Source organism: Acartia tonsa, chromosome 12 (genome assembly GCF_053477335.1).
Source record: "Acartia tonsa isolate MP-2025a chromosome 12, ASM5347733v1, whole genome shotgun sequence".
In the NCBI taxonomy this organism is placed as follows: domain Eukaryota; kingdom Metazoa; phylum Arthropoda; class Copepoda; order Calanoida; family Acartiidae; genus Acartia; species Acartia tonsa.
The window spans coordinates 11,273,150-11,299,398 of record NC_137271.1 but is presented as its reverse complement, the minus strand read 5'-3'; the positions used below and the strand labels follow the sequence as shown (position 1 = coordinate 11,299,398).

Genomic DNA, 26,249 nt, shown 5'->3' with positions numbered 1-26,249 from the left:
TGATGTTTATCTTATTTTTGGTTAGATAGGAGGGGGGGGGGGTGAGGGGGGCATAGATACAAAAAAATATTTTGGTCAGTTATGAGAATACTTTTTTCCTTTTAAACTCAGTATAATACCTTTAAAAACAGTAAAATTTTAACTTCTGGTTTGGTAGTAGAAAGGGGGGGGGGGGGTGGCGGTGTTGGCCCCTGTAGGCCCTTGAGGGACAGTACTAAATTTAAATAGATACTTCTAATGGTAAACTATACAAGTAGAAAAAATAGACATAAGGTACTTTACAAAAAAAATAATCAATATCTTTAATGGGAAGCTCGATTATCCAGTCTCAATATTCATTTTCTTTAAGTTTAAAACGACCTAACCTCTCTTAAATAAATTATAAATATTAAAAAGCAGTTGTAAGTGGATAGTAAAAGGTGTATTATAATTCTTTTATTTAAATATATCACTTTTTTTATTGACTCCAAACAGCCAAATGAGGTAGCAAATAACACGGCGGAATTCGGCGGTAGACGGCGGTTTCGGCGGGAAATCCCTATTATTTATTAATATTCGTTTATCTAGGGTAGTAATTGAATCAGGTTAAAAATTTGGTTCAATTATCTTTAAAAATAACAGAGTAGTAACATAAATTATATTTTAAAAATCACCCCTTTTTGGTTACCCCCCAATCACATTCCTGTGCACGCACCTATACATGACCAACTTTAAAAAGTTGCCTAATGTAATATAGTACTCATAACTTTTTATTTTAATGAATTCGGACTGGTAGAAGTGTAAATATTTAAATTTGATTAAAGCTATACCAAATTTCCACTAAACCCCTTAAATAGACCATAGTGTGCTATTCCTTTAGTTTTAGAGATAATTGGATGAAATCTTTTTGATTGTGTCACTAATTACCCCAAGTTTTAGTATCTTTCAAAAAAAAACAGCGGCAGGACCGCCGCTCCCGCCGGCCGCCGCCGTTTTCCGCCGCCACCATAAAAAATTTTTTTATTGCATTTCTCGCCGAATTAGGCAATTTGGAATCATTTGAGACCATGTTATTTTTTTCAAAATTTTTTCACCTTACAAGCAACCCTGCGGGGGGACTTAGTCATTTTTTTTTCAAATTCTCGTTTATGAAGGTATATCTTAAATACAGTATGCTATTCCTTTAGTTTTAGAGATAATTGGATGAAATCTTTTTGATTGTGTCACTAATTACCCCAAGTTTTGGTATCTTTAAAAAAAAAACGGCAGCAGCACCGCCGCTCCCGCCGTCCGCCGCCGTTTTCCGCCGCCACGAAATTTTTTTTTTATTGCATTTCTCGCTGAATTAGGCAATTTTGAATCATATGAGACCATGTTATTTTTTCAAATTTTTTGGGGGCGGTGGCGGAAAACGGCGGCGGCGGATGGCGGGAGCAAGGTTGCTTGTAAGGGGAAATTTTTGAAAAAAATAACTTGGTCTCATATAATTCCAAATTGCCTAATTCGGCGAGAAATGCAATAAAAATTTTTTTTGGTGGCGGCGGAAAACGGCGGCGGACGGCGGGAGCGGCGGTCCCGCCGCCATTTTTTATTTAAATATTTTCAAAAAAATTTTTACTGACCTACCTAAAAAGATTTTGTTTCAATATTTTTAAAAGCACAGGAGTAGCACTGAATTTAAGATATACCTTGATAAACGAGAATTTGAAAAAAATGACTAAGTCCCCCCGCAGGGGTGCTTGTAAGGGAAAAATTTTTTGAAAAAAATAACATGGTCTCAAATGATTCCAAATTGCCTAATTCGGCGAGAAATGCAATAAAAAAATTTTTATGGTTGCGGCGGAAAACGGCGGCGGCCGGCGGGAGCGGCGGTCCCGCCGCCGTTTTTTTTTAAAGATACCAATAGTTGGGGTAATTAGTGACCCAGCCCAAAAGATTTCATCCAATTATCTCTAAAACTAAGGGAGTAGCATACTGTATATAAGATATACCTTCATAAACGAGAATTTGAAAAAAATGACTAAGTCCCCCCGCAGGGTTGCTTGTAAGGGGAAAATTTTTGAAAAAAATAACATGGTCTCAAATGATTCCAAATTGCCTAATTCGGCGAGAAATGCAATAAAAAAAATTTTTTTGGTGGCGGCGGAAAACGGCGGCGGACGGCGGGAGCGGCGGTCCCGCCGCCGTTTTTTTTTAAAGATACCACTAGTTGGGGTAATTAGTGACCCAGCCCAAAAGATTTCATCCAATTATCTCTAAAACTAAGGGAGTAGCATCCAAAATAAAATTGCTGGTATGTCGTGTGACGAGTCACCACATTTTCCCCCCCCCCTTTACTCTAAACAATAAGAATAATCATCGAATAAAGTAAGTCAAAGTGTTGGTGACGTTTAGCACGAATAGCAGCTGAATATTTCTTCGAAATTCCCTTTAAACCTACACGGTTAAAGTTATATAAAAAGTAGATTGGCACTTGCAGGCAATTGGAATTGTCCTAAAAATCATTCATCTATCTTTAAAACCAGCTTAGAAAGTCACATTTCCCCTTTAATGAAGCGTACGTACAGACAAATGTACAGTACAATTGTAAATATAAAGTAGCTTCGCTACTAAAGAGAGAGAAAAGCAAGAAGATATAAATAATCCTTTGGGCTTATATGATTTTCATATATATACGTGTGTGTGTTTGTGTGGATTTTATGGGATAAAGGCTTGAACAAATATACCATAAAATATCTCAGTGAGAGATAGAGTGGATACTGGATAATCAATGAAAAAGGGGGGGGGGGGGGGGGCGAAAGTGACACTTTTTGAAACAAAAACTAAAAGTCAAAGGAACTCAACTAAAAAAAGTGTTACAGGTCTGACATTTTGCATGGCAGTTGCTTTATAGGGGTACAATATGGAACTGTGAAAAAACGGCGGCGCAACCGCCGAAAACCGCCGGGAAAAGGCAACAAAAATTACGGCGGGAAACGGCGGTTTTCGGCGGTTGCGCCGCCGTTTCTTCACAGTTCCATATTGTACCCCTATAAAGCAACTGCCATGCAAAATCTCATACCTGTAACCCTTTTTTTTAGTTCAGTTCCTTTGTTGACTCTTAGTTTTGGTTTCAAAAAGTGTCACTTTCGCCCCCCCCCCCCCCTTTAAAAACTTAAGATTTTAGGGAGAAGATTTAAAAATATCTCACATTGGCCTAGTTCTTTAAAAATGTTATTAAAAGCTATCAAGTGAGGAACTTGACATTATTAATATAAGTAGATTGTAATGGCTGGAATATTATATTGACACCAGAAATGTATAATTAAATTGTTAGAACTTACAAAAAGGACCGGACAATTAAAGAATATGGATTTTAATTAGGTATGTAAGTGAATGTAATAATTCGTACTTTTTACCAGTTCTTGTAACTCTGCTTTCTTTGTTAGTGTATATGTGTGTGTGTGTGTGTGAGTTTGGCATTATAAAGAATACCGAGTCAAATTCTAAGGCCTACTGAAGATTTTATATTTAAACTAGAATAAACAAATCCATAGAAGTTTGATTTGTCGGATTATTGTTACTTGTTTTCTCTAAAATTTTTGATTTACTGAAATTCAAATTTTTATCAATAGTTACCCCTGAGCCCTATGATTAAAGAACACTTTTTTTTCCATGGGGGGGGGGGGGTAGGTATATTAAATTTCATTTGTGTGTCCCCCCCCCCAAAAAAAATAAAAGAATAAATAGTTTTAAAAAATTTGAATATTTTAAACAGAGGAAAATTGTCATAGATAAGAATTGAAATGGCAGAGACCAAAAATATGAATGCGTCATATGTATATATACAAAAGAGCAGAATTACTAGAAAGCAAACAACCCTAAATTGTACCATACATGATCATGGAAAGGGGGGAAATTGAACTGTAAATTATACTGGTAACCAAAGTTAATTAGTACGTTTTCTCATTCGTTGGTTTATATAATATGTTAGGTAGTTACTTTTACTTAAGTAATCTTTATTGGTTGGTTTTAGCTAGCAGTGTTCATACTTTTCCACCAATAAGGGGGGGGGAAGTTTGTACACTTATAGGAAATGAAATTCAGTACCAAAGTTTGGGAGGGTACTGTGGGCTTGTTTTTAAAGTTATCAACCTAATTCTTTTTGTAGGCTCTCTTATATGACTGGATATACACGTATTTCTTTGAAAATTGAATTTCGGCACTTTCCTTCTAGTGGCTTGTGGAGCAATAGACCCCCCAAAACACTAAAAATATGAGTTCTGAACTTATTTTTAAAGATATCAACCTGATTTTTTTTTATAATACTTTTTTAACATAACCGAATCAACGAACCATTACAGATTTCATTTTGGGACTTTCCTTTTAGGGCCTAGTGGAGCAATAGACCCCCCAAAACACTAAAAATATGAGTTCTGACCTTATTTTTAAAGATATCAACCTGATTTTTTTTAATAATACTTTTTTAACATAACCGAATCAACGAACCATTACAGATTTCATTTTGGGACTTTCCTTCTAGGGCCTTGTGGAGCAAAAGACCCCAAAAAACACTAAAAATATGAGTTCTGACCTTATTTTTAAAGATATCTACCTGATTTTTTAAAAATAATACTGTTTCAACATAACCGATTGAAGAAACCATTACGGATTTCATTTTGGGACTTTCCTTCTAGGGGCTTGTGGAGCAATAGACCCCCCAAAACACTAAAAATATGAGTTCTGACCTTATTTTTAAAGATATCAACCTGATTTTTTTTTATAATACTTTTTTAACATAACCGAATCAACAAACCATTACAGATTTCATTTTGGGACTTTCCTTCTAGGGGCTTGTGGAGCAAAAGACCCCCCAAAACACTAAAAATATGAGTTCTTACCTTATTTTTAAAGATATCAACCTGATTTTTTTCAATAATACTTTTTTAACATAACCGAATCAACGAACCATTACAGATTTCATTTTGGGACTTTCCTTCTAGAGCTAGTGGAGCAAAAGACTCCAAAAAAACACTAAAAGAAAATTGAAGAAACCATTACGGATTTCATTTTGGTACTTTCCTTCTAGGGGCTTCTGGAGCAAGACCCCCAAAATCTACGTACTATTACAGATTTCATTTTAGGACTCTCTTTCTAGGGGCTTGTGGAGCAAAAGACCCCAACACTAAAAATATGAGTTTTGAGCTTATTTTTAAATATATCAAACTGTTTTTTTAAAAATAATACTTTTTTAACATAACCGAACTAAGAAACCATTACGGATTTCATTTTGGGACTTTCCTTCTAGGGGCTAGTGGAGCAAAGATCCCAAAAACACTAAAAATATGAGTTCTGAGCTTATTTTTAAAGATATTAACCCGATTTTTTTATAATACTTTTTTAACATAACCAAATCTACGAAACAATACAGATTTCATTTTGGGACTTTCCTTCTAGAGCTAGTGGAGCAAAAGACCCCCCAAAACACTAAACATATGAGTTCTGACCTTATTTTTAAAGATATCAACCTGATTTTTTTAAAACACTTTTTTAACACTGAACTTGGTAACTTTTAAAGAAAACTTTTTTAAGAACTGACTTAATGAACCATTACAGATTTCATTTTGGGACTTTACTTCTAGGGACTAGTGGAGCAAAAGACCCCCCAAAACACTAAACATATGAGTTTTGACCTTATTTTTAAAGATATCAACCTGATTTTTTTAAAACACTTTTTTAACACTGAACTTGGTAACTTTTACAGATTTAATTTTGGGACTTTCCTTCTAGAAGCTAGTGAAGCAAAACACTAAAAATATTTTTTTAATGTGAAATTTTTTCACATAAATGAACTATGTAATCATTACAGATTTTGATTTCCTTCTAGGGTCCAATGAAAATGCGCTTGAATCAATTCACAGTCATATTCAAATATTATGTAGTATTCTTAAAAAAATTACATTAAGACAACTAGATTAAGGTTTCATAATACTTGGTATAGAAATACTGTACAAAGACTAAAAATGATGATGTATCCTAACAAATTTTAAAAAATTTAAAAAAGTCAAAAACTATCTACATAAAGGGTGAGCAAAAAAAAATGCGTAGATTTTTAAAATTCAAATTGCGCGGCTTGTGTTAATAGTAGAAAAATGTTACGCATACCATTAGAACCGATAAGAAGTCTATTTTTTGGAAATTTAAGAATGATTCCTCTGCTACGTATAGTTAAGGAGCTACATGTTAAAATGTCCCAACTGACCTAAAACTTGACTTGCGAGTAAATTTTGGGACATTTTACCACCTAGCTCCTAGATTATTTGTAGCACAGGAACCGTTCTTATATTTCCAAAAAATACAGTTCATAGCGGTTCTAACGGTATGCTTAATATTTTTCTACCTTTAACACAAGCCGCGCAATATAAATTTTAAAAATGTACGCACATCTTTTTGCAAGAATTATTGTCTAATATTTACTAATATACTCGCAAGTCAAGTTTTAAGTCAGTTGGGACATTTTAACACGTAGCTCCCTAACTATACGTAGCAGAGGAATCGTTCTTATATTTCCAAAAAATAGACTTCTTGTCGGTTCTAATGATATGTGTAACATTTTTCTACTATTAACACAAGCCGCGCAATTTGAATTTTAAAAATCTACGCATTTTTTTTGCTCACCCTTTAATTGAAAAAAATTAAGTATTCAGTGTAAAAAAAGAAAACTAGTTATTGATTGGTTTTTCAATTGCAACAAATACAGCATGTCTTTTGCCCCACTAGCTTCTAGAAGGAAAGTCCCAAATGAAATCTGTAAAAGTTACCAAGTTCGGTTATGTTAAAAAAGTGTTAAAAAAATCAGGTTGATATCTTTAAAAATAAGGTCAGAACTCATATTTTTAGTGTTTTAGGGGTCTTTTGCTCCACTACACCCTAGAAGGATAGTCCGAAAATGAAATCTGTAATGGTTCTTTGATTCGGTTATGTTAAAAAAGTATTATAAAAAAATCAGGTTGATATCTTTAAAAATAAGGTCAGAACTCATATTTTTAGTGTTTTTGGGGGTCTTTTGCTCCACAAGCCCTAGAAGGAAAGTCCCCAAATGAAATCTGTAATGGTTTGTTGATTCGGTTATGTTAAAAAAGTATTATAAAAAAAATCAGGTTGATATCCTTTAAAATAAGGTCAGAACTCATATTTTTAGTGTTTTGGGGGGTTTATTGCTCCACAAGCCCCTAGAAGGAAAGTCCCAAAATGAAATCTGTAATGGTTCGTTGATTCGGTTATGTTAAAAAAGTATTATTAAAAAAAAAATCAGGTTGATATCTTTAAAAATAAGGTCAGAACTCATATTTTTAGTGTTTTGGGGGGTCTATTGCTCCACAAGCCCCTAGAAGGAAAGTCCCAAAATGAAATCTGTAATGGTTCGTTGATTCGGTTATGTTAAAAAAGTATTATAAAAAAAATCAGGTTGATATCTTTAAAAATAAGGTCAGAACTCATATTTTTAGTGTTTTGAGGGGTCTATTGCTCCACAAGCCCCTAGAAGGAAAGTCCCAAAATGAAATCTGTAATGGTTCGGTGATTCGGTTATGTTAAAAAAAGTATTATAAAAAAAATCAGGTTGATATCTTTAAAAATAAGTTCAGAACTCATATTTTTAGTGTTTTGGGGGGTCTATTGCTCCACAAGCCCCTAGAAGGAAAGTGCCGAAATTCAATTTTCAAAGAAATACGTGTATATCCAGTCATATAAGAGAGCCTACAAAAAGAATTAGGTTGATAACTTTAAAAACAAGCCCACAGTACCCTCCCAAACTTTGGTACTGAATTTCATTTCCTATAAGTGTACAAACTTCCCCCCCCCCCCCCTTTTTATCTACAGAATATGTAGTTTTGTTTATTATTATTGGAGATTTAACCAAATTATCTTTGTTTCATAGATTCATACCTAGGTAGTTTTTCTTTATATGATACATCTTTTATTGATTGGATTCATTTGACCTTTTTTATCATCAATCTATGTTTATAGATTTTGTTGAACAAACACATTTAAAGCCATTTACTGCAAACAGACAGACATTTCAACAGGGATATAGGATAGGTACGTTAACTTTATTTCAAGGTAAAAATACACACACAAGAATTAATTTTCCTTTTCCTTTGTTTTCATGGAATTACATTGGACAATTCCAAATGATGATAAACAAAATTACCCCTTTTATAGATTACGATCAGTGGTTAAAACGATTGGACACTAAACCTAATAATTTAAACAATCAAAATTCACTTAAAAGTCCCCAAAGTTGTCAAGCCAACAAATAAGATAACGTTATTATAAATGTTTGGGGACTAGTGTGATAAATTGCCCAATGTCCCCTCCATCCCTGTGATTTTCAAACATTCAAATTAAAAGTTTTAATCTATGTTAGGGCCTAGGGGTAATTTTGTTTATAATCATTTTAAATGTACCTAAATTTATCGTCCATTGTCTTATCTCTTAAAGTCCCTGCTTTTTATAGTACTTAAATGTCTCTCTTTCTCTGAGAATAACAAAGGAGTGGGTGTGTAAAATGTAAAGTATCATCATATGACATAATCCTAACATTGCTTAACCCATTCAAATATGAATTTGGAGGATTTTTCATTCATTTTCCGCATTTTTTGTATCAAACTAAAGAAAAGTTTCGTTCTCAAATCCTATAATAAGTATAATATAAAGTAATAAGGTTTTTATTATTTAACTAAAGATTTTGATAACTATAGAACTGTTTGAGTTACACAGTTCCCGGGATGGTTTTAGGCTAGATTTTGCTTTTTCCTATCCTTTTAATACATAGCCCCTTGATGTTAAGGGGAACAGCCGTTAGTATGTCTATAACTATAGGATGACGAAAAAATGTTTTTACTTCATACTTTCGGTTTTTCAATTAGTTATTGGAACGCATTTATAACCATAGCTTATTAGGGATTATTTTATTAGGTATTTTACCAAAATAATGAGACCTTACATCAAAGAGAAGTTGAGAATCTTTTGATTCTTCAACAAAATTTCGCTATATTTTTTGAGGTTGAATAAAACCGGTAGTAAAATCATATATGCTCAAGGTTTGGTCTACGGAATTTGTCCACAGAAATGTAAATAAAACAAACCAATATATATATATATTATATATGTATGAATATACATACCTTTATTAATACCCTTGTGAGACATGAGAAATTTTCTTTCTCATTTTACGATTGTGTGTTACCCCTAATCTGAATCTAATATGATTAGAGCGGACACGAGCTATATATAACTCTACCCATGTTGTGGGGACCCTGTGCTGACTTTCAATTGGGTCCTTGAATATCAGCCAATAGCGTCGGAAATATAAACACATTATATACGAGTCGAATAAAAAGGAATTTGCTAGCAGACTAAGTAGGTCCCAATCATAAGTGTCTGGATTATATATCCATACTTGTACTATCTAAAACATGGATGACAACATCCATAAAAGCGAAGCACTGAAACGGTAGGACAAACGGACATTAACACTTGTATAGTGTCAGAACTGAATAATCAGAATATAAATGTATAAGAGTCGAAGCAAAATTGTAAGTAAATTTGTTGAAAAAATGCTTGATTCAGGATAATGTTTATGGACATACTTACATTTTTAGGACTTGATTATATACAGTTGCTTCGCTTATTACATAATACTTTGTTGTCCCAGGAATCAATATACCTACCAAAAATCAGATCAATCGATGATTAGATCACATAAAAATTTGTTGTTAAAAAAGTAAAAAATCAACATGATTAAAATGGACGTACGGACATTTTGGTGATGATTATAGAGTTGTATGCTAAAGAAATCTACTAAAGGAATCACCATGCAAAATTTGAAATCGATAGGACAATTCTAACATGCCTAAATTATCGAAAAAAACTATCTGTTAATTATAGAAAAGCTTTGCTTTTAAAAAGGATGAAATATTTAAATGAACACAATTTGTCTGCAGAGAAAAGCGCCGCGCCCAGCAAGCACAGATCTTGGAAGAGAAAGAGGCCATGAAAAATATTGATCCTGGCAATCCTAACTGGGAATTTTTACAGGTAGAATTATAGTAGCGAAGCAATTCTTTATTGGATATGTCTGTACATCCTTCCGTAAGCAAACGATTTTTGGGGATTCAATTTTTGATCGAGGAATGATAGAAAGAAAGAAAAAAAACTTTTTATGTATTGTTAAACTTATACAGGGAGGGAGGGCACATTGGGCTGTTTATTACACTAGTCCCCAAAGTCATAAAACAACGTTTTCTTATTTGTTGGTTTAACAACTTTGGAGACTGTTATTAGGTTGAGTGTCTAAACGTTCCAACCACTAGTTGTAATCAACAAAATGGGTAATTTTGTGTATCATCATTGGGGACATACATCAATTTATCGGCCATAGTCTTATCCCTTTAGATCCCTGGTTGTTTTGTTTGTTTTATTTTTAGATTTTTATTATTGTATGAAGTGAACTATATAAGAACTAATCTTTCATAAACACTTCATATTACAATCGTTATGATGATAACTTTGCTTGATAAGTATATAAGAAAAACAGCAATAATAAGTTAACTACATTGTTAAATAATTCGACTTCCCTTTAGCCCCCTAATTATTTTTATATTGAAGAATAAAGAACTAGGTATTAGAAGGGTGCGTGGGTATTTTTTTTTCTTCAAAAGAACGTTATAAAACTTTTTAAAAAATTGTATAATATCTATAGGTCCAGCCCTTTTAAAGATCTTTTAGGACGTAAATAAACACACTCATGAATTTATTAGATTGTCTATATATTTACTTATTATTAACTGGAATAAAGCAGAATTTGTATTTGGTCAAAAATTTCCCCTGTTTTTTTTTGTCCAAAGAGAAAGTAATACGTATCATTTCATAAGTTTATTTTTAAAGTAAGGGGGGGGGGGGAGTCTAATTATTTACGCGATCTCATAATCTTAGTACACAGGGACGTTAAAGCTTTTAATTTTGAGGGGGGTAAAAAGCGGGGTTTGAGGGGGTAATCTAATGTCTCTTATGCAATGTTGAGGGGGGTAAAATTAGAAATTTCGAAGTTTGAGGGGGGGGGGGAGATTTACTCCTATGCCGGTACATTTAGTTACATCTTGGAAAGCTAAAAATCATGTTTTAGCTTATTATACGAAACATAATTTTCTACCTAGGTTTTAATTTTCAACAAATCTTGTTTCAGATGATTTGTGAGTACAAAGAGCAATTAGATTTTAACCCGCTGCAGGATGGAGACCCATTGACAGATCATCAGATAACAGTTTGTGTCAGGTAGGGGTTGAGATAGATAGATATATGAGGGAGACACTTTGACAGATCATCAAATAACAGTTTGTGTCAGGTAGGGTTTGAGATAGATAGAGGAGGGAGACCCATTGACAGATCATCAAATAACAGTTTGTGTCAGGTAGGGGTTGAGATAGATAGAGGAGGGAGACCCATTGACAGATCATCAAATTACAGTTTGTGTCAGGTAGGGGTTGAGATAGATAGAGGATGGAGACACTTTGACAGATCATCAGATAACAGTTTGTGTCAGGTAGGGGTTGAGATAGATAGATATATGCAGGGCGACCACTGCATACTATATATACTATAAATACTATATAGGATGGATTTGGATACTATATCATACTATATGACCAAAATTTACTATATCCTATTATATAAAGTAGTAAGCTTTTTTTGTCTGTACCGAAGGATCTCGCTAACCGCTAAACCAATATTGTTCTCCTTTACAGTAAAGCTTCTTATAGGTCCTGGGAAGGTTTTAAACTATCTTTGGGGAGGTTGTCTTAACCCCCTCCCCCCAAAATATTTTTTACTTTTGAAACTAAAATTTAAAATGTGATGAGGTCAACTTTTCCCTCTCCTAACTTAAGTGCCCTTAGAGGCTTCTAGGGGCGTAGCCGCTAGTATACTATATATTATTACCTTTATTTGACCAAAATTTACTATATATACTATATAATATTATATTTATATAACAATAATATTATATTTATATAACAAAAAACGGATTTTGTGACAATACCTCTGAAGGAGTGTTTTGTCTTATTTTTACAGTAGGTTTTCTCCTATTTCTAGCCGCTGCGGGGCAATCATTAACCTTTATCTTACCTAACCTAACCTATCAAAAGCTACTGTAATATGATGAAACGCCCCTTAAGAAGCTTCCATGAATCTTACCATATTACGAAATTGCCAATTTTGTCCAATAGGGGGGTGGGGGTTAGTGCAACCATCTCGTAATCAATGATTAAATGGTACTTAGACTCCGCATTTCGTTACGAAATTTGGCATGAGTAATCCTTGATAGGTCTATATTCCCTAAATTGAACAAAGAGTTGGAAAAGTAACGGCGAACGGTTGGTGGCTTAGCCGTTTAGCCATTTTTTAGTTATTTTCAGGGCAAATCCATCACAAAACCTATCTCCACATAATACTCTTTGCTGCTCGAAAACGTTATTAAACGGTTCTAGCCGGTAGTTGCTGGTACTAGAAATTAAAAAAGTAGATTTTGGTATCATCTCACATGATTTAAAGCAAAAATATGTTGATTGCTACGTGACTTATGACAGATTTGCCAGGGAGTAAGGGAGGGGACAATGGATCGAATATTCAATCTTTAGGAGTCTCAGACTTTGGGGACTGGCTTAAAGGGAATGTGCAAGAATTTTGCAGTTTCTGACTGAGTTTGGGGACTTGCGCAAGAAATGCCGTTACTCGCTATGTTGGTTTTGAATATATATAGTTTTGCAGACAGAGAGTAGTTCAAATATAAATACACGGCCCCCCTCCCATACTATATTTCACTCCCTTCATCCCCACCTCCTTTTTAAAAGTAGACGAGAAAGGGAAATGGAGAAGGGAGGTGGGGGAAATAAACAGGATAAAAAGGTGTAGGAAGGCATGCGGGTCATTATACTTGCCCATCCAGCTACATGCCTGCCTTTTTTTTGTGTTCACATCACTTGCCCCCAAATCTCTTTCCCTGTCATCTAAAGAGATCCAGGGAGATATTTCTAGTAATTAATTACAGAATGGTTATGTCAGTCTGTAATACTGGTAATCTTATTTTCAAATGATTGCTTTTTTTTCTTGGAACTTTTTTCTTAGTTTATGGTTTTCTAGATTTAATCAACAATCACTTTACAATTTCCACCATATTTTCGGGATTATTCTGGTTTTCATAGCCTTTCTTCAAAAACTCTTAAATTGAATTAATTGCCCATTGTCCCCTCCCTTACTCCCTGCAGATTTGCCCTAATAATAGCCTAAAAACGGCTAAACGGCTGAGCCGTTACTTTTTCAACTTTTTGTACAATTTAGGGAAAACAGACCTACCAAGGATTACCAATTTAAACTTTTTTTTTTGTGTAACCCTCAATTATTTAGGAGTGGGTATTTACCCCCCCCCCCCCCCCCCTCCTCAGAACAATTTTTTGGGGGTAAATACCCCCCTCCCCCCCCAAAAAAAACCCATTTTTACTACTAAATATTTCATAATTAGGTAGTTACCTTTTTACATAATTACATTACCCCCCAAAAAATTTACCCGGTGTAAATTTGGGGGGGGGGGGATTTACCCCTGCCAACAGATTTCAGGGGGGGGGTAATTACCCCCCCCCCCCAAGCAAATTTAACTCCAGGGTTAGGAGTTAACTTAGGACCACCCTAGCAAATCCTTGCAAACACCACTTTAAAAAAGTGACAAATTTTTAAAGTGCCATTTAAAAGGGTGGGTGGGAGATAGTGATATAAATTTTGGCATTATCCTCTTGGTTTTTTTTTCACTTTTGAAAATTTTTATCCCCCCCCTGCTCGGCCCCCTTGCCTATAACCTAACCTAACCTAAAAAAGAAGCTTTTCATAGGTCCCGGGAAGGTTTATAACTATTTTTTTTAGGGAAGGTACCACCACCTTCCCAAGAGAAATCACAAAAAAATCATATTATTTAAGGAATTAAAGGCCCATCAAGTAATCCCACCCCCTTAAAATGCCCTTATTTAAAATTGGTATATATGATCAAAATGACCCCTAAAGTGCCTCCGAGGGGCTCTTTGATTAAGAGGGGGGGCAATTTGTTCAAAATGCATCCCCCCCCCCCTCAAGACAAAGTGCTTCCCACGCCACTGCTACAGTAAGAAAGAGATGGAGAACATCCCTTAAAATAAATTATTGTTTTTGATTATGATTTAAATATCAGTTATTTTTCATAGAATTAACTTAATTATATGTGGGATTGCTTTGATTACAACATTGCTTTGAGGTATTATAATTATTGATGAAGTATATACTATGATTTACTAAATAATTCAAAGTCCGATACTATATCATACTATATGAGTAAAAAAAAATATACTATATATACTATATGGGAGAAAAAAATATACTATAAATATACTATATTTTTTTGGTTTTGGAGTGGTCGCCCTGTATATGAGGGAGACACTTTGACAGATCATCAAATAACAGTTTGTGTCAGGTAGGGGTTGAGATAGATAGAGGAGGGAGACCCATTGACAGATCATCAAATAACAGTTTGTGTCAGGTAGGGGTTGAGATAGATAGAGGAGGGAGACCCATTGACAGATCATCAAATAACAGTTTGTGTCAGGTAGGGGTTGAGATAGATAGAGGAGGGAGACCCATTGACAGATCATCAAATAACAGTTTGTGTCAGGTAGGGGTTGAGATAGATAGATAGAGGAGGGAGACACTTTGACAGATCATCAAATAACAGTTTGTGTCAGGTAGGGCTTGAGATAGATAGAGGATGGAGACCCCTTGACAGATCATCAAATTACAGTTTGTGTAAGTTACGGTTTAAGATCGATAGTTTGATAGAAAGATATTTTATTAAATAGGAAGATAGATAGATAGGAATATGGTTATATAGATAGGAAGATGGTTAGATAGATAGAAAAATAGTTAGATAGATAGGAAGATAGTCAGATAGATAGGAAGATAGTCAGATAGATTGGAAGATAGTTATATTGCTATGAAGATGGTTAGATGGATAGATAGGATAGACGGAATGATAGACAGCTGTACAATATAGCTATTAAAAAAGCAAAGTTTTGTGCAGTTTGCTTCTTTTATTAATTGAATTTAATATTTTCTCCAATAGCAATTACTGTTCTTGCACTTTATGAAATAGTAACAGAGTTACTTAGAATGCGTTACAACCAAGCACAATCATACCAAATACCCACGCAACTTCCCCTGGTTGTGTAAGAAGGGGATTATTGAGTAAGCTTGGATACTTAATAGTCAAGTACATAATATCAGTACTACCCTTATCCCAAGCTCCTCTGCGGAGAGCGTCATTCATTACGGTGACTTAATTTGGGACACCTGCCATACTCGGCGAGGGTGAGGTAATAATGAGTAGCTCTCATGAGATAGCGGGTCAAGTCATAATGTGCTTGAACGTGGAGCTTGATAGCCCTAGTGGCTATACAAAAAGTGTCTCAACCTACTCCATGACTACTTAGGTCCAAGCCCTAAGAGACTATGGCTTATCAATCAATCAATCAATACCAAATACCCAATAACAAAAAGTTCTAGAAAGTACATTAGTTCTTAAACCTTACCACTTTTTATTGGCCGACAAAAATGATAGCGTTCATTAGTAGAGAAATTAAAACTGTAGAAATATTAATCTGCTGAAAAATATCTTAACGTATGTGAGTTAGATACGTTTATACAATTAAGAATTCATTCATGTCAATATGCTTGTATGATCTTAACGATCTAGTGTTATTGTCTCTCTACTTTGATAGTATGCAATAATTTAGTTTGGAAAAACAAGGATGACAAACTTCAAAAAGAGAGGAGGCGGTTGTAACACTTTTTGAAACCAAAACTAAAAGTCAAAGGAACTCAACTAAAAAATAGAGTTACAGCACTGAAATTTGGTATGGCAGTTGGTTTAAAGAGGTACAATGTGGAAGGAACTGACAAGAAATGGCGGATTTTTGGCGGGAATCGGCGGTAGCGACTGTTTCACCAACTTTTCTTCACAGTTCCAAATTGTACCTCTTTAAAGCGACTGTCATACCAAATTTCAGTGCTGTAAGTCTTTTTTTTTAAGTTGAATTACTGTAGTTTTGGTTTCGAAAAGTGTCACAACCGCCACCTCCCTTTTACAATACAGATATTTTAAAGAAGCTGGATTTATTTGAATATAATGAGATCTTAAAATCTGTTCAAAAGTTTCATAACTTTCGTTTTGGCTCTGGTCAGGTTTTATGCTATAAGGGGGGGGGGGGGGGGGTTGCAATCTTCTTTAAAATATTAACCACAACCTTATGTTGAAACCCCTAGAGGCTACGGACTATTAAGCCACTAGGTTAAGTGAAAGCAAATAATGAATATTTAAATTAACTTTTTTTCAAATATGTCTTAGAACCAAAGCAAACTAAAGAGAATCTTTCCTTTAATAAAAGAGTTGCACTAAGGTCAAATGGATGCACTTATTAATAGACAAATAAGGATTAGGATGACAACATCCATTAACGCGAAGCTCAACAGTTTATAATTTCTGAAGTTCAAAAATATCCCAAAACTACCCCATGGCAAAGTTATTTATCGCTTCGTACTATAGCTTCCCTTGAATATTAAAATTAAAAATTATGAGATTAAAATCACTTTTAAGGCCGAGTTAACCAAACTGGTATTGATTTTATTCTTTTAATATTCTAGGGGGAAAAATGTCTGTAATTCTATGCTATACAGGATTTTTCAGTATAGTTGAGAACCCTTTCTAATCAACTGGATATTTCGAAGCCAGAATGTACTTTATTTTCAATTAAAGGGGAAAAAACAAGGAAAATGTTTTTTTACAATATTCAATGAAGGAATATAATATTTGTATTCTTTGATACTAAATGTATGAAAATGCTGATATTCATATCATGGCCAATATCTATGCATAATATGTCAGGAATCTAAAGGGATAAGACAATGGCCGATAAATTGATGTACATACCCAATGATGACACACAAAATACCCTTTCTGTAGATGTAAATTAGTGGTTGAATCGTTTGAACACTCAACTTAATAAACCAACCAATTAAAATTCTGTACAAGTCCCCAAAGTTGTTGAGCCAACGTTATTGTAAATCTTTTGGGACTATTTTAATTAACAGCTCATTGTTCCCTCTCTCTCTGATAATATGTAGTAGAGTTTCTTAGACAATCATTCATAATATTGTTTTATATCAGGGAGGGGGGAGGAAACATTGGACTGTTTATAACACTAGACCTCAAAGTTTTATAATTCAATTAAGTGTTTTCTTGTTCGTTGTCTTGGCAACTTTTGGGACTTGAGTTGAATTTTGATAGGTTGGTTCATTAAATTTAGTGTCCAAGCTTTTTTTTTACCACTAATTGTAAACTAAAAAAGTGGTAATTTTGTTTATCATCATTGGGGATGTACATCAATTAATCGACCATTGTCTTATATTTTTATATCCCTGGTATTATATTCATTAATAGCGGCTATGCCTCTTCAGAGCCCTCGTGGTTAAAGTGGAAGAAAAATAGCCTAAAACTATCCCGTTACCTTTGTAAGATTTGACCTAAAATGGACTCGATTTAATTTGGCCGATGTTATAATTTGGTTTTAAGCTATTTACTCCTGAAGTGTTTATCTAGTTATGAAGGATCTATTATAGGACATAACAACCCAATTCTTGGCTATTCAAATATAAACCATTTGTTCAGTTAAGTTTTGTTTTGTGGATTTTCCTCTTAGTTTTTAGAGTTCTCCCCTGAGAGAAAATACTTAGATCCAAAGAAAAATGTACACATATAATGCTGCATAAGTTTGTCTTTAACGTTTTCTTTTATTTCTACAGTATATTGTACAAATACATTTTATTTCAAACAAGGACGACAAAGTCAACATCTTTGAAAGCAAAGCGAAAAAAAACCAAAAAATCACTAGCTAACTTGGATTATTGTAGAACCGGTTATATTTACAACTATAATTTAATAATCATATGTTGTCCAATTATATGACTGCTTAACTGGGCAAAAAATGGTTTCTAAGAAAAGCTGAATTTGACGTATTGACATTTTAGTACTGAATTTTTTTAAAGTTGTGTAAAAAGTTGCTACGCTTTCTAGAATATACTTTTTTTATAGGAACAGTTTGAAATCGGCAAAACAATTCTATCATTAACTATAGAAATTTGCCACTGATTAACAGATGGACTAAATTTGAATGTGAAAAGCTTCGTTTTTCGAAAACACATGCATTTTACATTTCTGAAAAATATAACTGAAAAAATTCTGTAATCTTGAAACAATGGGAGGGGTAGATTGTGTGTTAGATAAGGGCTTTCCTCAAAACAACAATAAGTGTATACAGCAAAATTAAAATTTTCCTTATATTGGTGTTTTTTTTAAATAATAAATTTTATTGTTTTACTTTTCACAAGGATGACAACATCCATAAAAGGTCTGAAACGAACATTATCACTTGTTGAGTGTCATAACTGAATGATAAGAATATTAGAATAAAAGTCGAAACAAAATTGTAAGTAAATTCGTTGAAGAACTACTTAAATACAGTATAATGTTTAAGGACATACTTACATTTTTAGGTCTTGATTATTGAGATGCTTCGCTTATTGCATTATACTTTGTAATCCTAGGAATCAGTATTCCAAAAATCAGATTAATTGGATAATTGCATCACATACAATTTTTTTTTAAAGTTATAAATTAATATGTTTAAAATAGACGTATGGACATTCTGTTTACGATTTTAGAGTTGCTACGCTTTCTAAATCATACCTAACTAGTAATTATTACAGGAATCGACATGCAAAGTTTGAAATCGATAGAACATGCCTAAATTAATGTAAAAAGCTATCCGTTCCTGACGGACGGACGTACGGACCGACCCTAATTATAGAAAAGTTTCGCTTTTAAAAATATGATTTTTTATGGGGATATGAAAACAAATCTTATTTCTAAATACAATTTTTGTTATAACTTTGCTAGAATTGAATTTTTGTTGTTTTTGAAAAATGCCTCTAGATAAGAAAAGTGCATGATTATGCCAAAACAGACACATGGCAGTAACCAAGTAGTATTTAGACAAGGTTGCAAATTACATGTTTTAGCGTTTAGGTTAATATGTTTTCTAGTTGTCAAGGAAGTGACTGGGTTGGGACTAAACCAAATACAATATCAACTTGACTCAATTTAGGTAAAATCAGCCAAAATTTTGGAACATAATTTAATCTGATTTCTAAATGGATATGGAATTTCGGCTAGGATTCATTTAGAATTAGAATCAGGTTTGGATAACTTAATCTTAGTTTTTTTTAAATTTTCCTGTTAATTTTCCAACCCAAATTAGAATATCCTTGTATGGTAGAATGGCAGCTAACAGGCCAATACACAACTTTTCAAGCCTTCAATTCATATGTCCATGAAAATCCACGAATATTTTGTTATTGAAAGCATGTGTCTTTTTTTAGGGTCATTTCTTTTAGAATGTTTGAATTTATAGGATTTTAATATAAAACATCTAATATTCATGCTAAGCTTACCTAAAAAATTATCATTTCAGTTGTTTTTGAAAGATTTATACAGGGCAATAAAAAATATCCAGTATGGCTTTGAACCGATTAATATCTACTGGATCAGAACCGGTTAAAGCCATAATGAAAATCAGGTATCGTATCGTATTACATCCAGTTTTCTACGAAAATAAAAATCATAATATTAAGACCAGTTTTGTTTGTCCGTGCCTTCGGTATCTAGGGACTAACAAAACTGGTTTTAATCTTAAAATTATTCATTGTTACATCCGTGGAAAGCTGTTAATAATACGCAGCGATGATTTGATGACCAACTATTTATTAGCCTAGGATAAACGTTCAAATGGTACTATCCCCCTTTTTTTGAAGACTAATATTTGCTAATTTTAAAATTTACAAATATTGTATGCCCAATTTATTTTATTCAAGATCAGTGAAAGGGAGTGATCATAGCCCCCGGGGGGTTGGACAGAGGGGCCTGGAGGCGAAAGGATTGACATTGGGGTTTTAGGGATAGGTAAATGTCATTGAATTTTATTTTGGTTTTATTATACCGCTAGTCAAACATAACATTTTCGTCTCATTAAGATTTTGTTTGGCAGAAAAGTAAGAGACAACATATTTTTCTTTCGTTGAATTATCACTCCCTGACAAACATTATTATTTTCTCTCTAACTACATTAAATATCTCTAACAAATTGTAAATGGCGGATTTTTTCTCAGTGATTTAGTGCCGTTTCATTTCTTGTGGTTTTAAACTATAAAGCTATGAGGGACAAAGATTTTTAGTAAGATAGATAGATCCATTATCACGATATTGGACCCCCCGGCTCCCCCCCCCCCATATCCTATAATATAAAGTACTAAGGTTTTTTGTCACTAACTTAAGATTTCGATAACTAATGAACCCATTGAGTTATCTTTTTTAGGGGAGCTTTACACAGGTCTTGGATAGTTTTAGGCTATTTTGTTTTTTAGATTTTAGTCTTAGAATGGTTTAGGCTAATGTTCTGCCCGTCCCGAATCCCAACCCCTTCGAATATAAAGCCCCTATAGATTGTAGGACCAACTAGAAAAATATGGGATATTAACAGATTTTTACACCGTTTTATTGCTTTTGTAATTCATTTAGAAATTGTAAAAATTCAGAACAAAAAGATTCAGAAATCAAAGGACGTTTTTACTTATAAATACAAAAGGGCTTTCAAGATTAATTGGCTTAATAAAAGTAACAAAAAAGATAATGATTGCTTTTTAATGGTAAATAAAAAAAAGATTATTTTGATAAAATTACATTGAAAACAAAATTGCAATAATAATTCTATTTAATAAATTAAAAGGATGTTTTCTGTCTGTCTGTGTTTCAGCTATGTTCTCCTAAACAGCACTGATATGTCCAAAATTTTCATGTTCTATATTGGTCTAAGGAAAGTTTAAGGAAACTTAAAGGGGACAAAGCCACAATGAAAATAATATTTAAAAGTTTCAATAATATTCATTTTATGAACTGCCATATTAAAAAAAAAGATAATCATAGAGTGGCTGTGCTTTTATATAATATGTTTTTAAAGTGCCTTTTAAAGCAACAGGTGTGTCATAAATAAAGAATAACAATCTATATCTATATGTGGGGTAACAAGGAAACTCTTATTTTCTAATGTCTATTATTTACTCAGACAGAGAGAGAGAGGTGACATTGGGCTGTTTATTACACTAGTCCCCAAAGTTTTATAATAATGTTTTGTTATTCGTTGGCTTAATAACTTTGAGGATTTGAATTTTGGTTGAATAGGGCCCCAATAATGGAATACCACAATTAAAATTCTGAAGTGGCAAAAGGTCCATCCTATGATATAAAATAGTGGTCCAAATTGAATGTACTTTTCTGGGAAGCTTTATAAATAAGGTTTTAGACTATTTTCCTGACATTCCCGTCCTTCCTTAGATGCTAGGGGAGAAGCAACTTGTTTATTATAAGAAAAAAATTTAAAACTTTAAGCGTCCCTTTGTTGCGTCAAATAAAATGCAACTCGGTGACACAGTTAACTTTTATTTACTCCTTTATTTGCAAAAAATCAACCAGGGAAATTAAAATTCAAAGTAGCGAAGCTAACACTCACTTTGTCTGTATGTCCATGACCGTCAGTATATGTGCGATATACTAGACTCCTTTTTAAATAGGATGCAGAACGATAAAACAATCTTACAATTTAAGTGATGAATCATGCCTGTGGTAGCTTGTAAATAGTGGGTGGAAGAAAGTAGATAAGATTAATTTAAATTCCATTGTCCTTTCCCTCCCTGAGTAGTAAACATACAAGCTAGAATTATATTTTTAGTTTTAATTTACAGATATCCAATGATATAAAGTAGTAAGGATTTTTTTAAGATTGGAAATTACTAGTCTAAATGTATTTTACTTTACAGAGAGACTTTATATATATTTTGAAATGGTTTTAGGCTATTTTTCTGACCTAAAGGCTAGGGGTTAAGAAACTAATAAACCAAAAAGGAATATGGGCATTCTCATTAATAAAGTATGTGTGTCAGCCCTTATAATTTTGTTGTGATGTTGCCAAATAGGAAATCCCCCATAATATATCTTTCATTCAACAACATAATTGTATAAGAAGCATGCATGGTTTTTTATTATATATATATTTCATGTGTGGTTTTATCAATTTCCCGCCTAATAAGTAAACATATCCAGGGATCTAAAGTTATAAGACATTGACCGATAAATTGATGTATATCCCCATGATGATAAACAAAATTATCTCTTCCGTAGATTTAAATTAGTAGATGAAATGCTTAAACACTCATCTTAAACAACTAATCGGAATTTACTAGAGCCCCTAAACTTGTTAAGCCAACTAATAAGAAAAGATTATTATAGGACTTTGGGGACTTGTGTAATAAACATCCCAGTATCCCCTATCTCTGAAACATATCACTATTTCTGAACTAGATGCTTTGTATTTGATTGTGGAGGAAGGGGTAAGAAAAATAGCCTGAAACCAACCCAAGCCTTTTATTTATAATTTAAATGTCTAAAACAGTTCTGGAAACTATTTGGTACTTCCCTAAAATGAAGAACTTATACTTAAAATATTAGGATTTAATATAAATGGAAATTAATAAGGGGGAGGGTAGGTTGTGCTAAAATTCCGTAAAGGTGTGAGTTTTAAGGCTTAAAACAGTAGTAGAACGATACTATTCACTAAATATAAATATATAAAAATTTTGTCCATGGTTCTATTCAATAAAGAATACACATATTTAGTGAATAATATCGTTCTACTACTGTTTCTAAGCCTTAAAACTCACACCTTTACGGAATTTTAGCTCAACCTACCTCCCAATTTACATTGTCCAATAACCTTTGAAGTACTAGAATTTCCAGTTGCTTTTTATATGATTTAAATGGTCAATTAAAGGATCACACCACTTTTTTCAATTTAAAAGACGTAAGTTTTTATCGAAATTTATCTCAAAAGTTTATGAAAGGAAGAATATGCTGTTAAACCTCTATTTTACCAATAATATAATATAGTTGTGTAAGCAACTAATACTGTACATATATCATAGAAATACATATACAATAGATCATTTGTTTACATAGAGTGGTCCAATAAGGGTTTATGGCGGTCCAAATATCCTTGTAAGGGAGAAATATTTTGTAGGATATAAATTTAAATATTTTGAAATAATTTTAGTTATGAGAAACATAAAAATTTATTTTCCTATGAAATGGCAGAAATTGTATTCTAAGCCTTCTTCTTATTGTAATTTTATACATATGTACATTCATAAAAGGGTACCTACGGATTGAATCATATTGGAATTTTGTAAAGGGATGCTAAAGGTTTGAGAAATCTGTATGTTGTCAAAGACACTTAAAGTTTCTTAGACAACTGGGAAAAAAATTATAACATGAAGTTTCAATGGCTTGTTTCAATATTTGCAAATGAGTGCACTCATTTAAAGTACCGTTTTCAAAAACCAACATTGACCAAGCATGGGTACCTCAACACATACATATAGCCCATAAATAATGCTAAACCCATGCCAACAAACAATTCATCCTAGGCATTTCCCACAATACAATTTCTTTACCCTAGGGCATTCTCTGTTTTGTTTCTAGTGGCAAAGCAACTCTAAAAGTTATGTTTAGCTGTTATTCTGTCTCTATATTATAACAGGATGATTAATTCATTCAAGATATTTCCTTTAATACAATTTCTTTACCCTAGGGCTTTTTTTTGGCAAGGCCACTCTGCAAGTCATGTTTGTTGGTTATCCTGTTTGTATGGCTCACTAGTAGCCAGAACAGGATAGTCAATTCATTCAAGATAATTCCCTAAATACTAGTTCTTTACCAATTAACCTTTGTATTTTTGTTTTTATTTTCAGAAGTAAAGCAACTCTTAATATAATGTTTGTCAGTTATTCTGTCTGTTCTACTCACTTACTAGAACAAGACGGTCAACTTGTGTCAAACATTTTCTCAATACAATTTACACTGTAGGGCTTTTTTTGTTCTGTTTCTTGTTGCAAAGCAACTCTAAAAATTATGTTTGTCAGTCCTTCTGTTTGTAAAACTTACTTACTGGAAAAGATCGGTCAATTTATGTTATGCAATTTCTCAATACAATTTCTTTACCCCTTCTAGTGGCAAAAGCACTATACAAATTATGTCTGTCTGTTATTCTGTGTGTATAGCTCACTTGCAAAAACATTATGGACAATTTTATTCATTTCCCTAATACAAATTCTTTACCCTAGGGCTTTCTCAGTTTTCTTTCTAGAAGCAAAGCCACTCTATAAATTATGTCTGTCTGTTATTCTGTATACTTACTAGATTAGGATGGTCAATTTATGGTATGCATTTTCCCAATACAACCTCTGTACCCTTGGGTTTTCTTGTGTTTATTTTTCAATAGAAGTAAAGCAATTCTATAAATTATCTATGAGTAAGTTTTTATTTGCTCTGAATGCTTACAAAAACCCTCTCTTCATCTTTACCAACATTTATATACTGGTACATGAAAAGGATGAAGTTAGGAGATACATTTTCCTTGATATAATTTTGCTTTACCGTTGGGGTTTCTTTGTCTTTATTCTTTTAGGATAATATTCTGATAAACAAAACATATTCTGGATACATACAGAAAAGGGTTAATAACAAATAAATCAAACTTTTTTTTTGCTCTCTTACACCTCCTTAATCCCTGAAGTAAGCAAAGAAAAGAAAAAATCTAAGGGAGCTTGAATATATTATAATATTGTGTGTCCAGGGATATAGGATATTAAATCTGTACGCTTTAAGAAATCACAGATATTTTTTATTTTTGCAATAGCAAAATACTGAAAAATGTTTCAGGAATATTATATTTTTTTGACAAAAAATAGGCGTAGAAATTTTCTGTAGATGCATTTTCCATTATTACTGTGTGTGCCCTTCTTGCATTGAATCCTTAGATTCTAGGCCTAGGCAAATAGTGTTAAGTTTAAACAGCAAGAAATATATTTGTATTATCGCGCGAAGAGTTTCTGTCTTTCACTGCGTATGTTTGTTAGCTAGTCTAGAATAGCCTTTCATACGCGTTATTTTAATTTTTATTTAATACCTATATTTACGACAACTTTACTACACAAAGACTTCCAATTTTCAACATTTACAAAATGCCCTGCTACATTGCTTCAAGATTCATGTCACTCGTCTTTTGATGTTGCTTAATATTTAGGAATTAATGCATGAGTCTATAAACAAGTAAACTCTACTAAACTTCTCTAGAAATTAGAGACGATTAAAGGGTTAGCTACAGATGTATTCTTATCAATAATGATTTACTATCGTTTCTAATTCTTCAAAAAATCCAATAAAAATATATTTAAAAGACTGTTTTCTCTTTAAATTTCATGTTATTCTAACCATACTTTCTTAAAAATTATCTAAGTAAATTTTTGTGCAAGAACTCTTTTTTGCATAATCATGTGTAATTCAAGATTTTTGCACAGTTTCAACTAACATACAATTAGAAAGCTTGAAAGAGATTTAAAGGTTTTAAATATTAATGTACTTACATTTGGATTTGAAGTAGCTGATTGATTGAAATTGTGTGTATTATTGTTCAGTAAAATCTCAAAAACTACCAGATCATTCGGTTTATATTTTGGCTTTATAAAATTTTAGACTAACGGCTGTGTATTTTGCATCTCTTGGGGAGTTGAAAATTCTCCTCCCCCCCCCGAATATAAATTACCTAATACATTTGATTTCCGACCCTTCCAACTAAACAGAAATACACCCTTTTTATTTTAGCAGATAGTAGACAGCTGAAAAAAGAATCTAACCATTTTAGTTACTTTACTCTAATTTAAACTTTTTGTTCCGTCTTTACTTGTTAACTAAAAACTTGCCGTGTAATCTTTACTTAATTAACATTTTAGAATTTATTTTGATTAAGATATTATTTATTGTCCGGATTTGGTCCATTTTTTAAGAAGCATCTAGAAGCTATGGTAAACAAAAAAGTTGTACTGTTATGGTCCTTTCTAAAAGTTTACATAATTCCATAATTTGAATTTGACTATCTCAAATAGTAACTGATTTATTCTGTCTACAAAAGGCCCTAAGATCGAAGTAAGAAAGATCA

General features: G+C 32.9%; 1 protein-coding gene across 50 annotated transcripts in view; it reads left to right on the top strand.

The window, feature by feature from the left end:
• The window catches only part of Klp10A (kinesin-like protein 10A), a 66,850-nt gene that overhangs the window by 7,551 nt on the left and 33,050 nt on the right, over window positions 1–26,249 (top strand). For 49 of the 50 annotated variants that reach the window (XM_080179513.1, XM_080179507.1, XM_080179488.1 and 46 more), the window contains exons 5-6: window positions 9,966–10,059; window positions 11,207–11,295. In XM_080179513.1, coding sequence (XP_080035639.1) covers window positions 9,966–10,059; window positions 11,207–11,295 — 183 coding nt within the window. Of the gene's footprint in view, window positions 1–9,962; window positions 10,060–11,206; window positions 11,296–26,249 lie in introns of all 50 variants that reach the window. The other variant, XM_080179496.1, reaches the window with a different exon arrangement.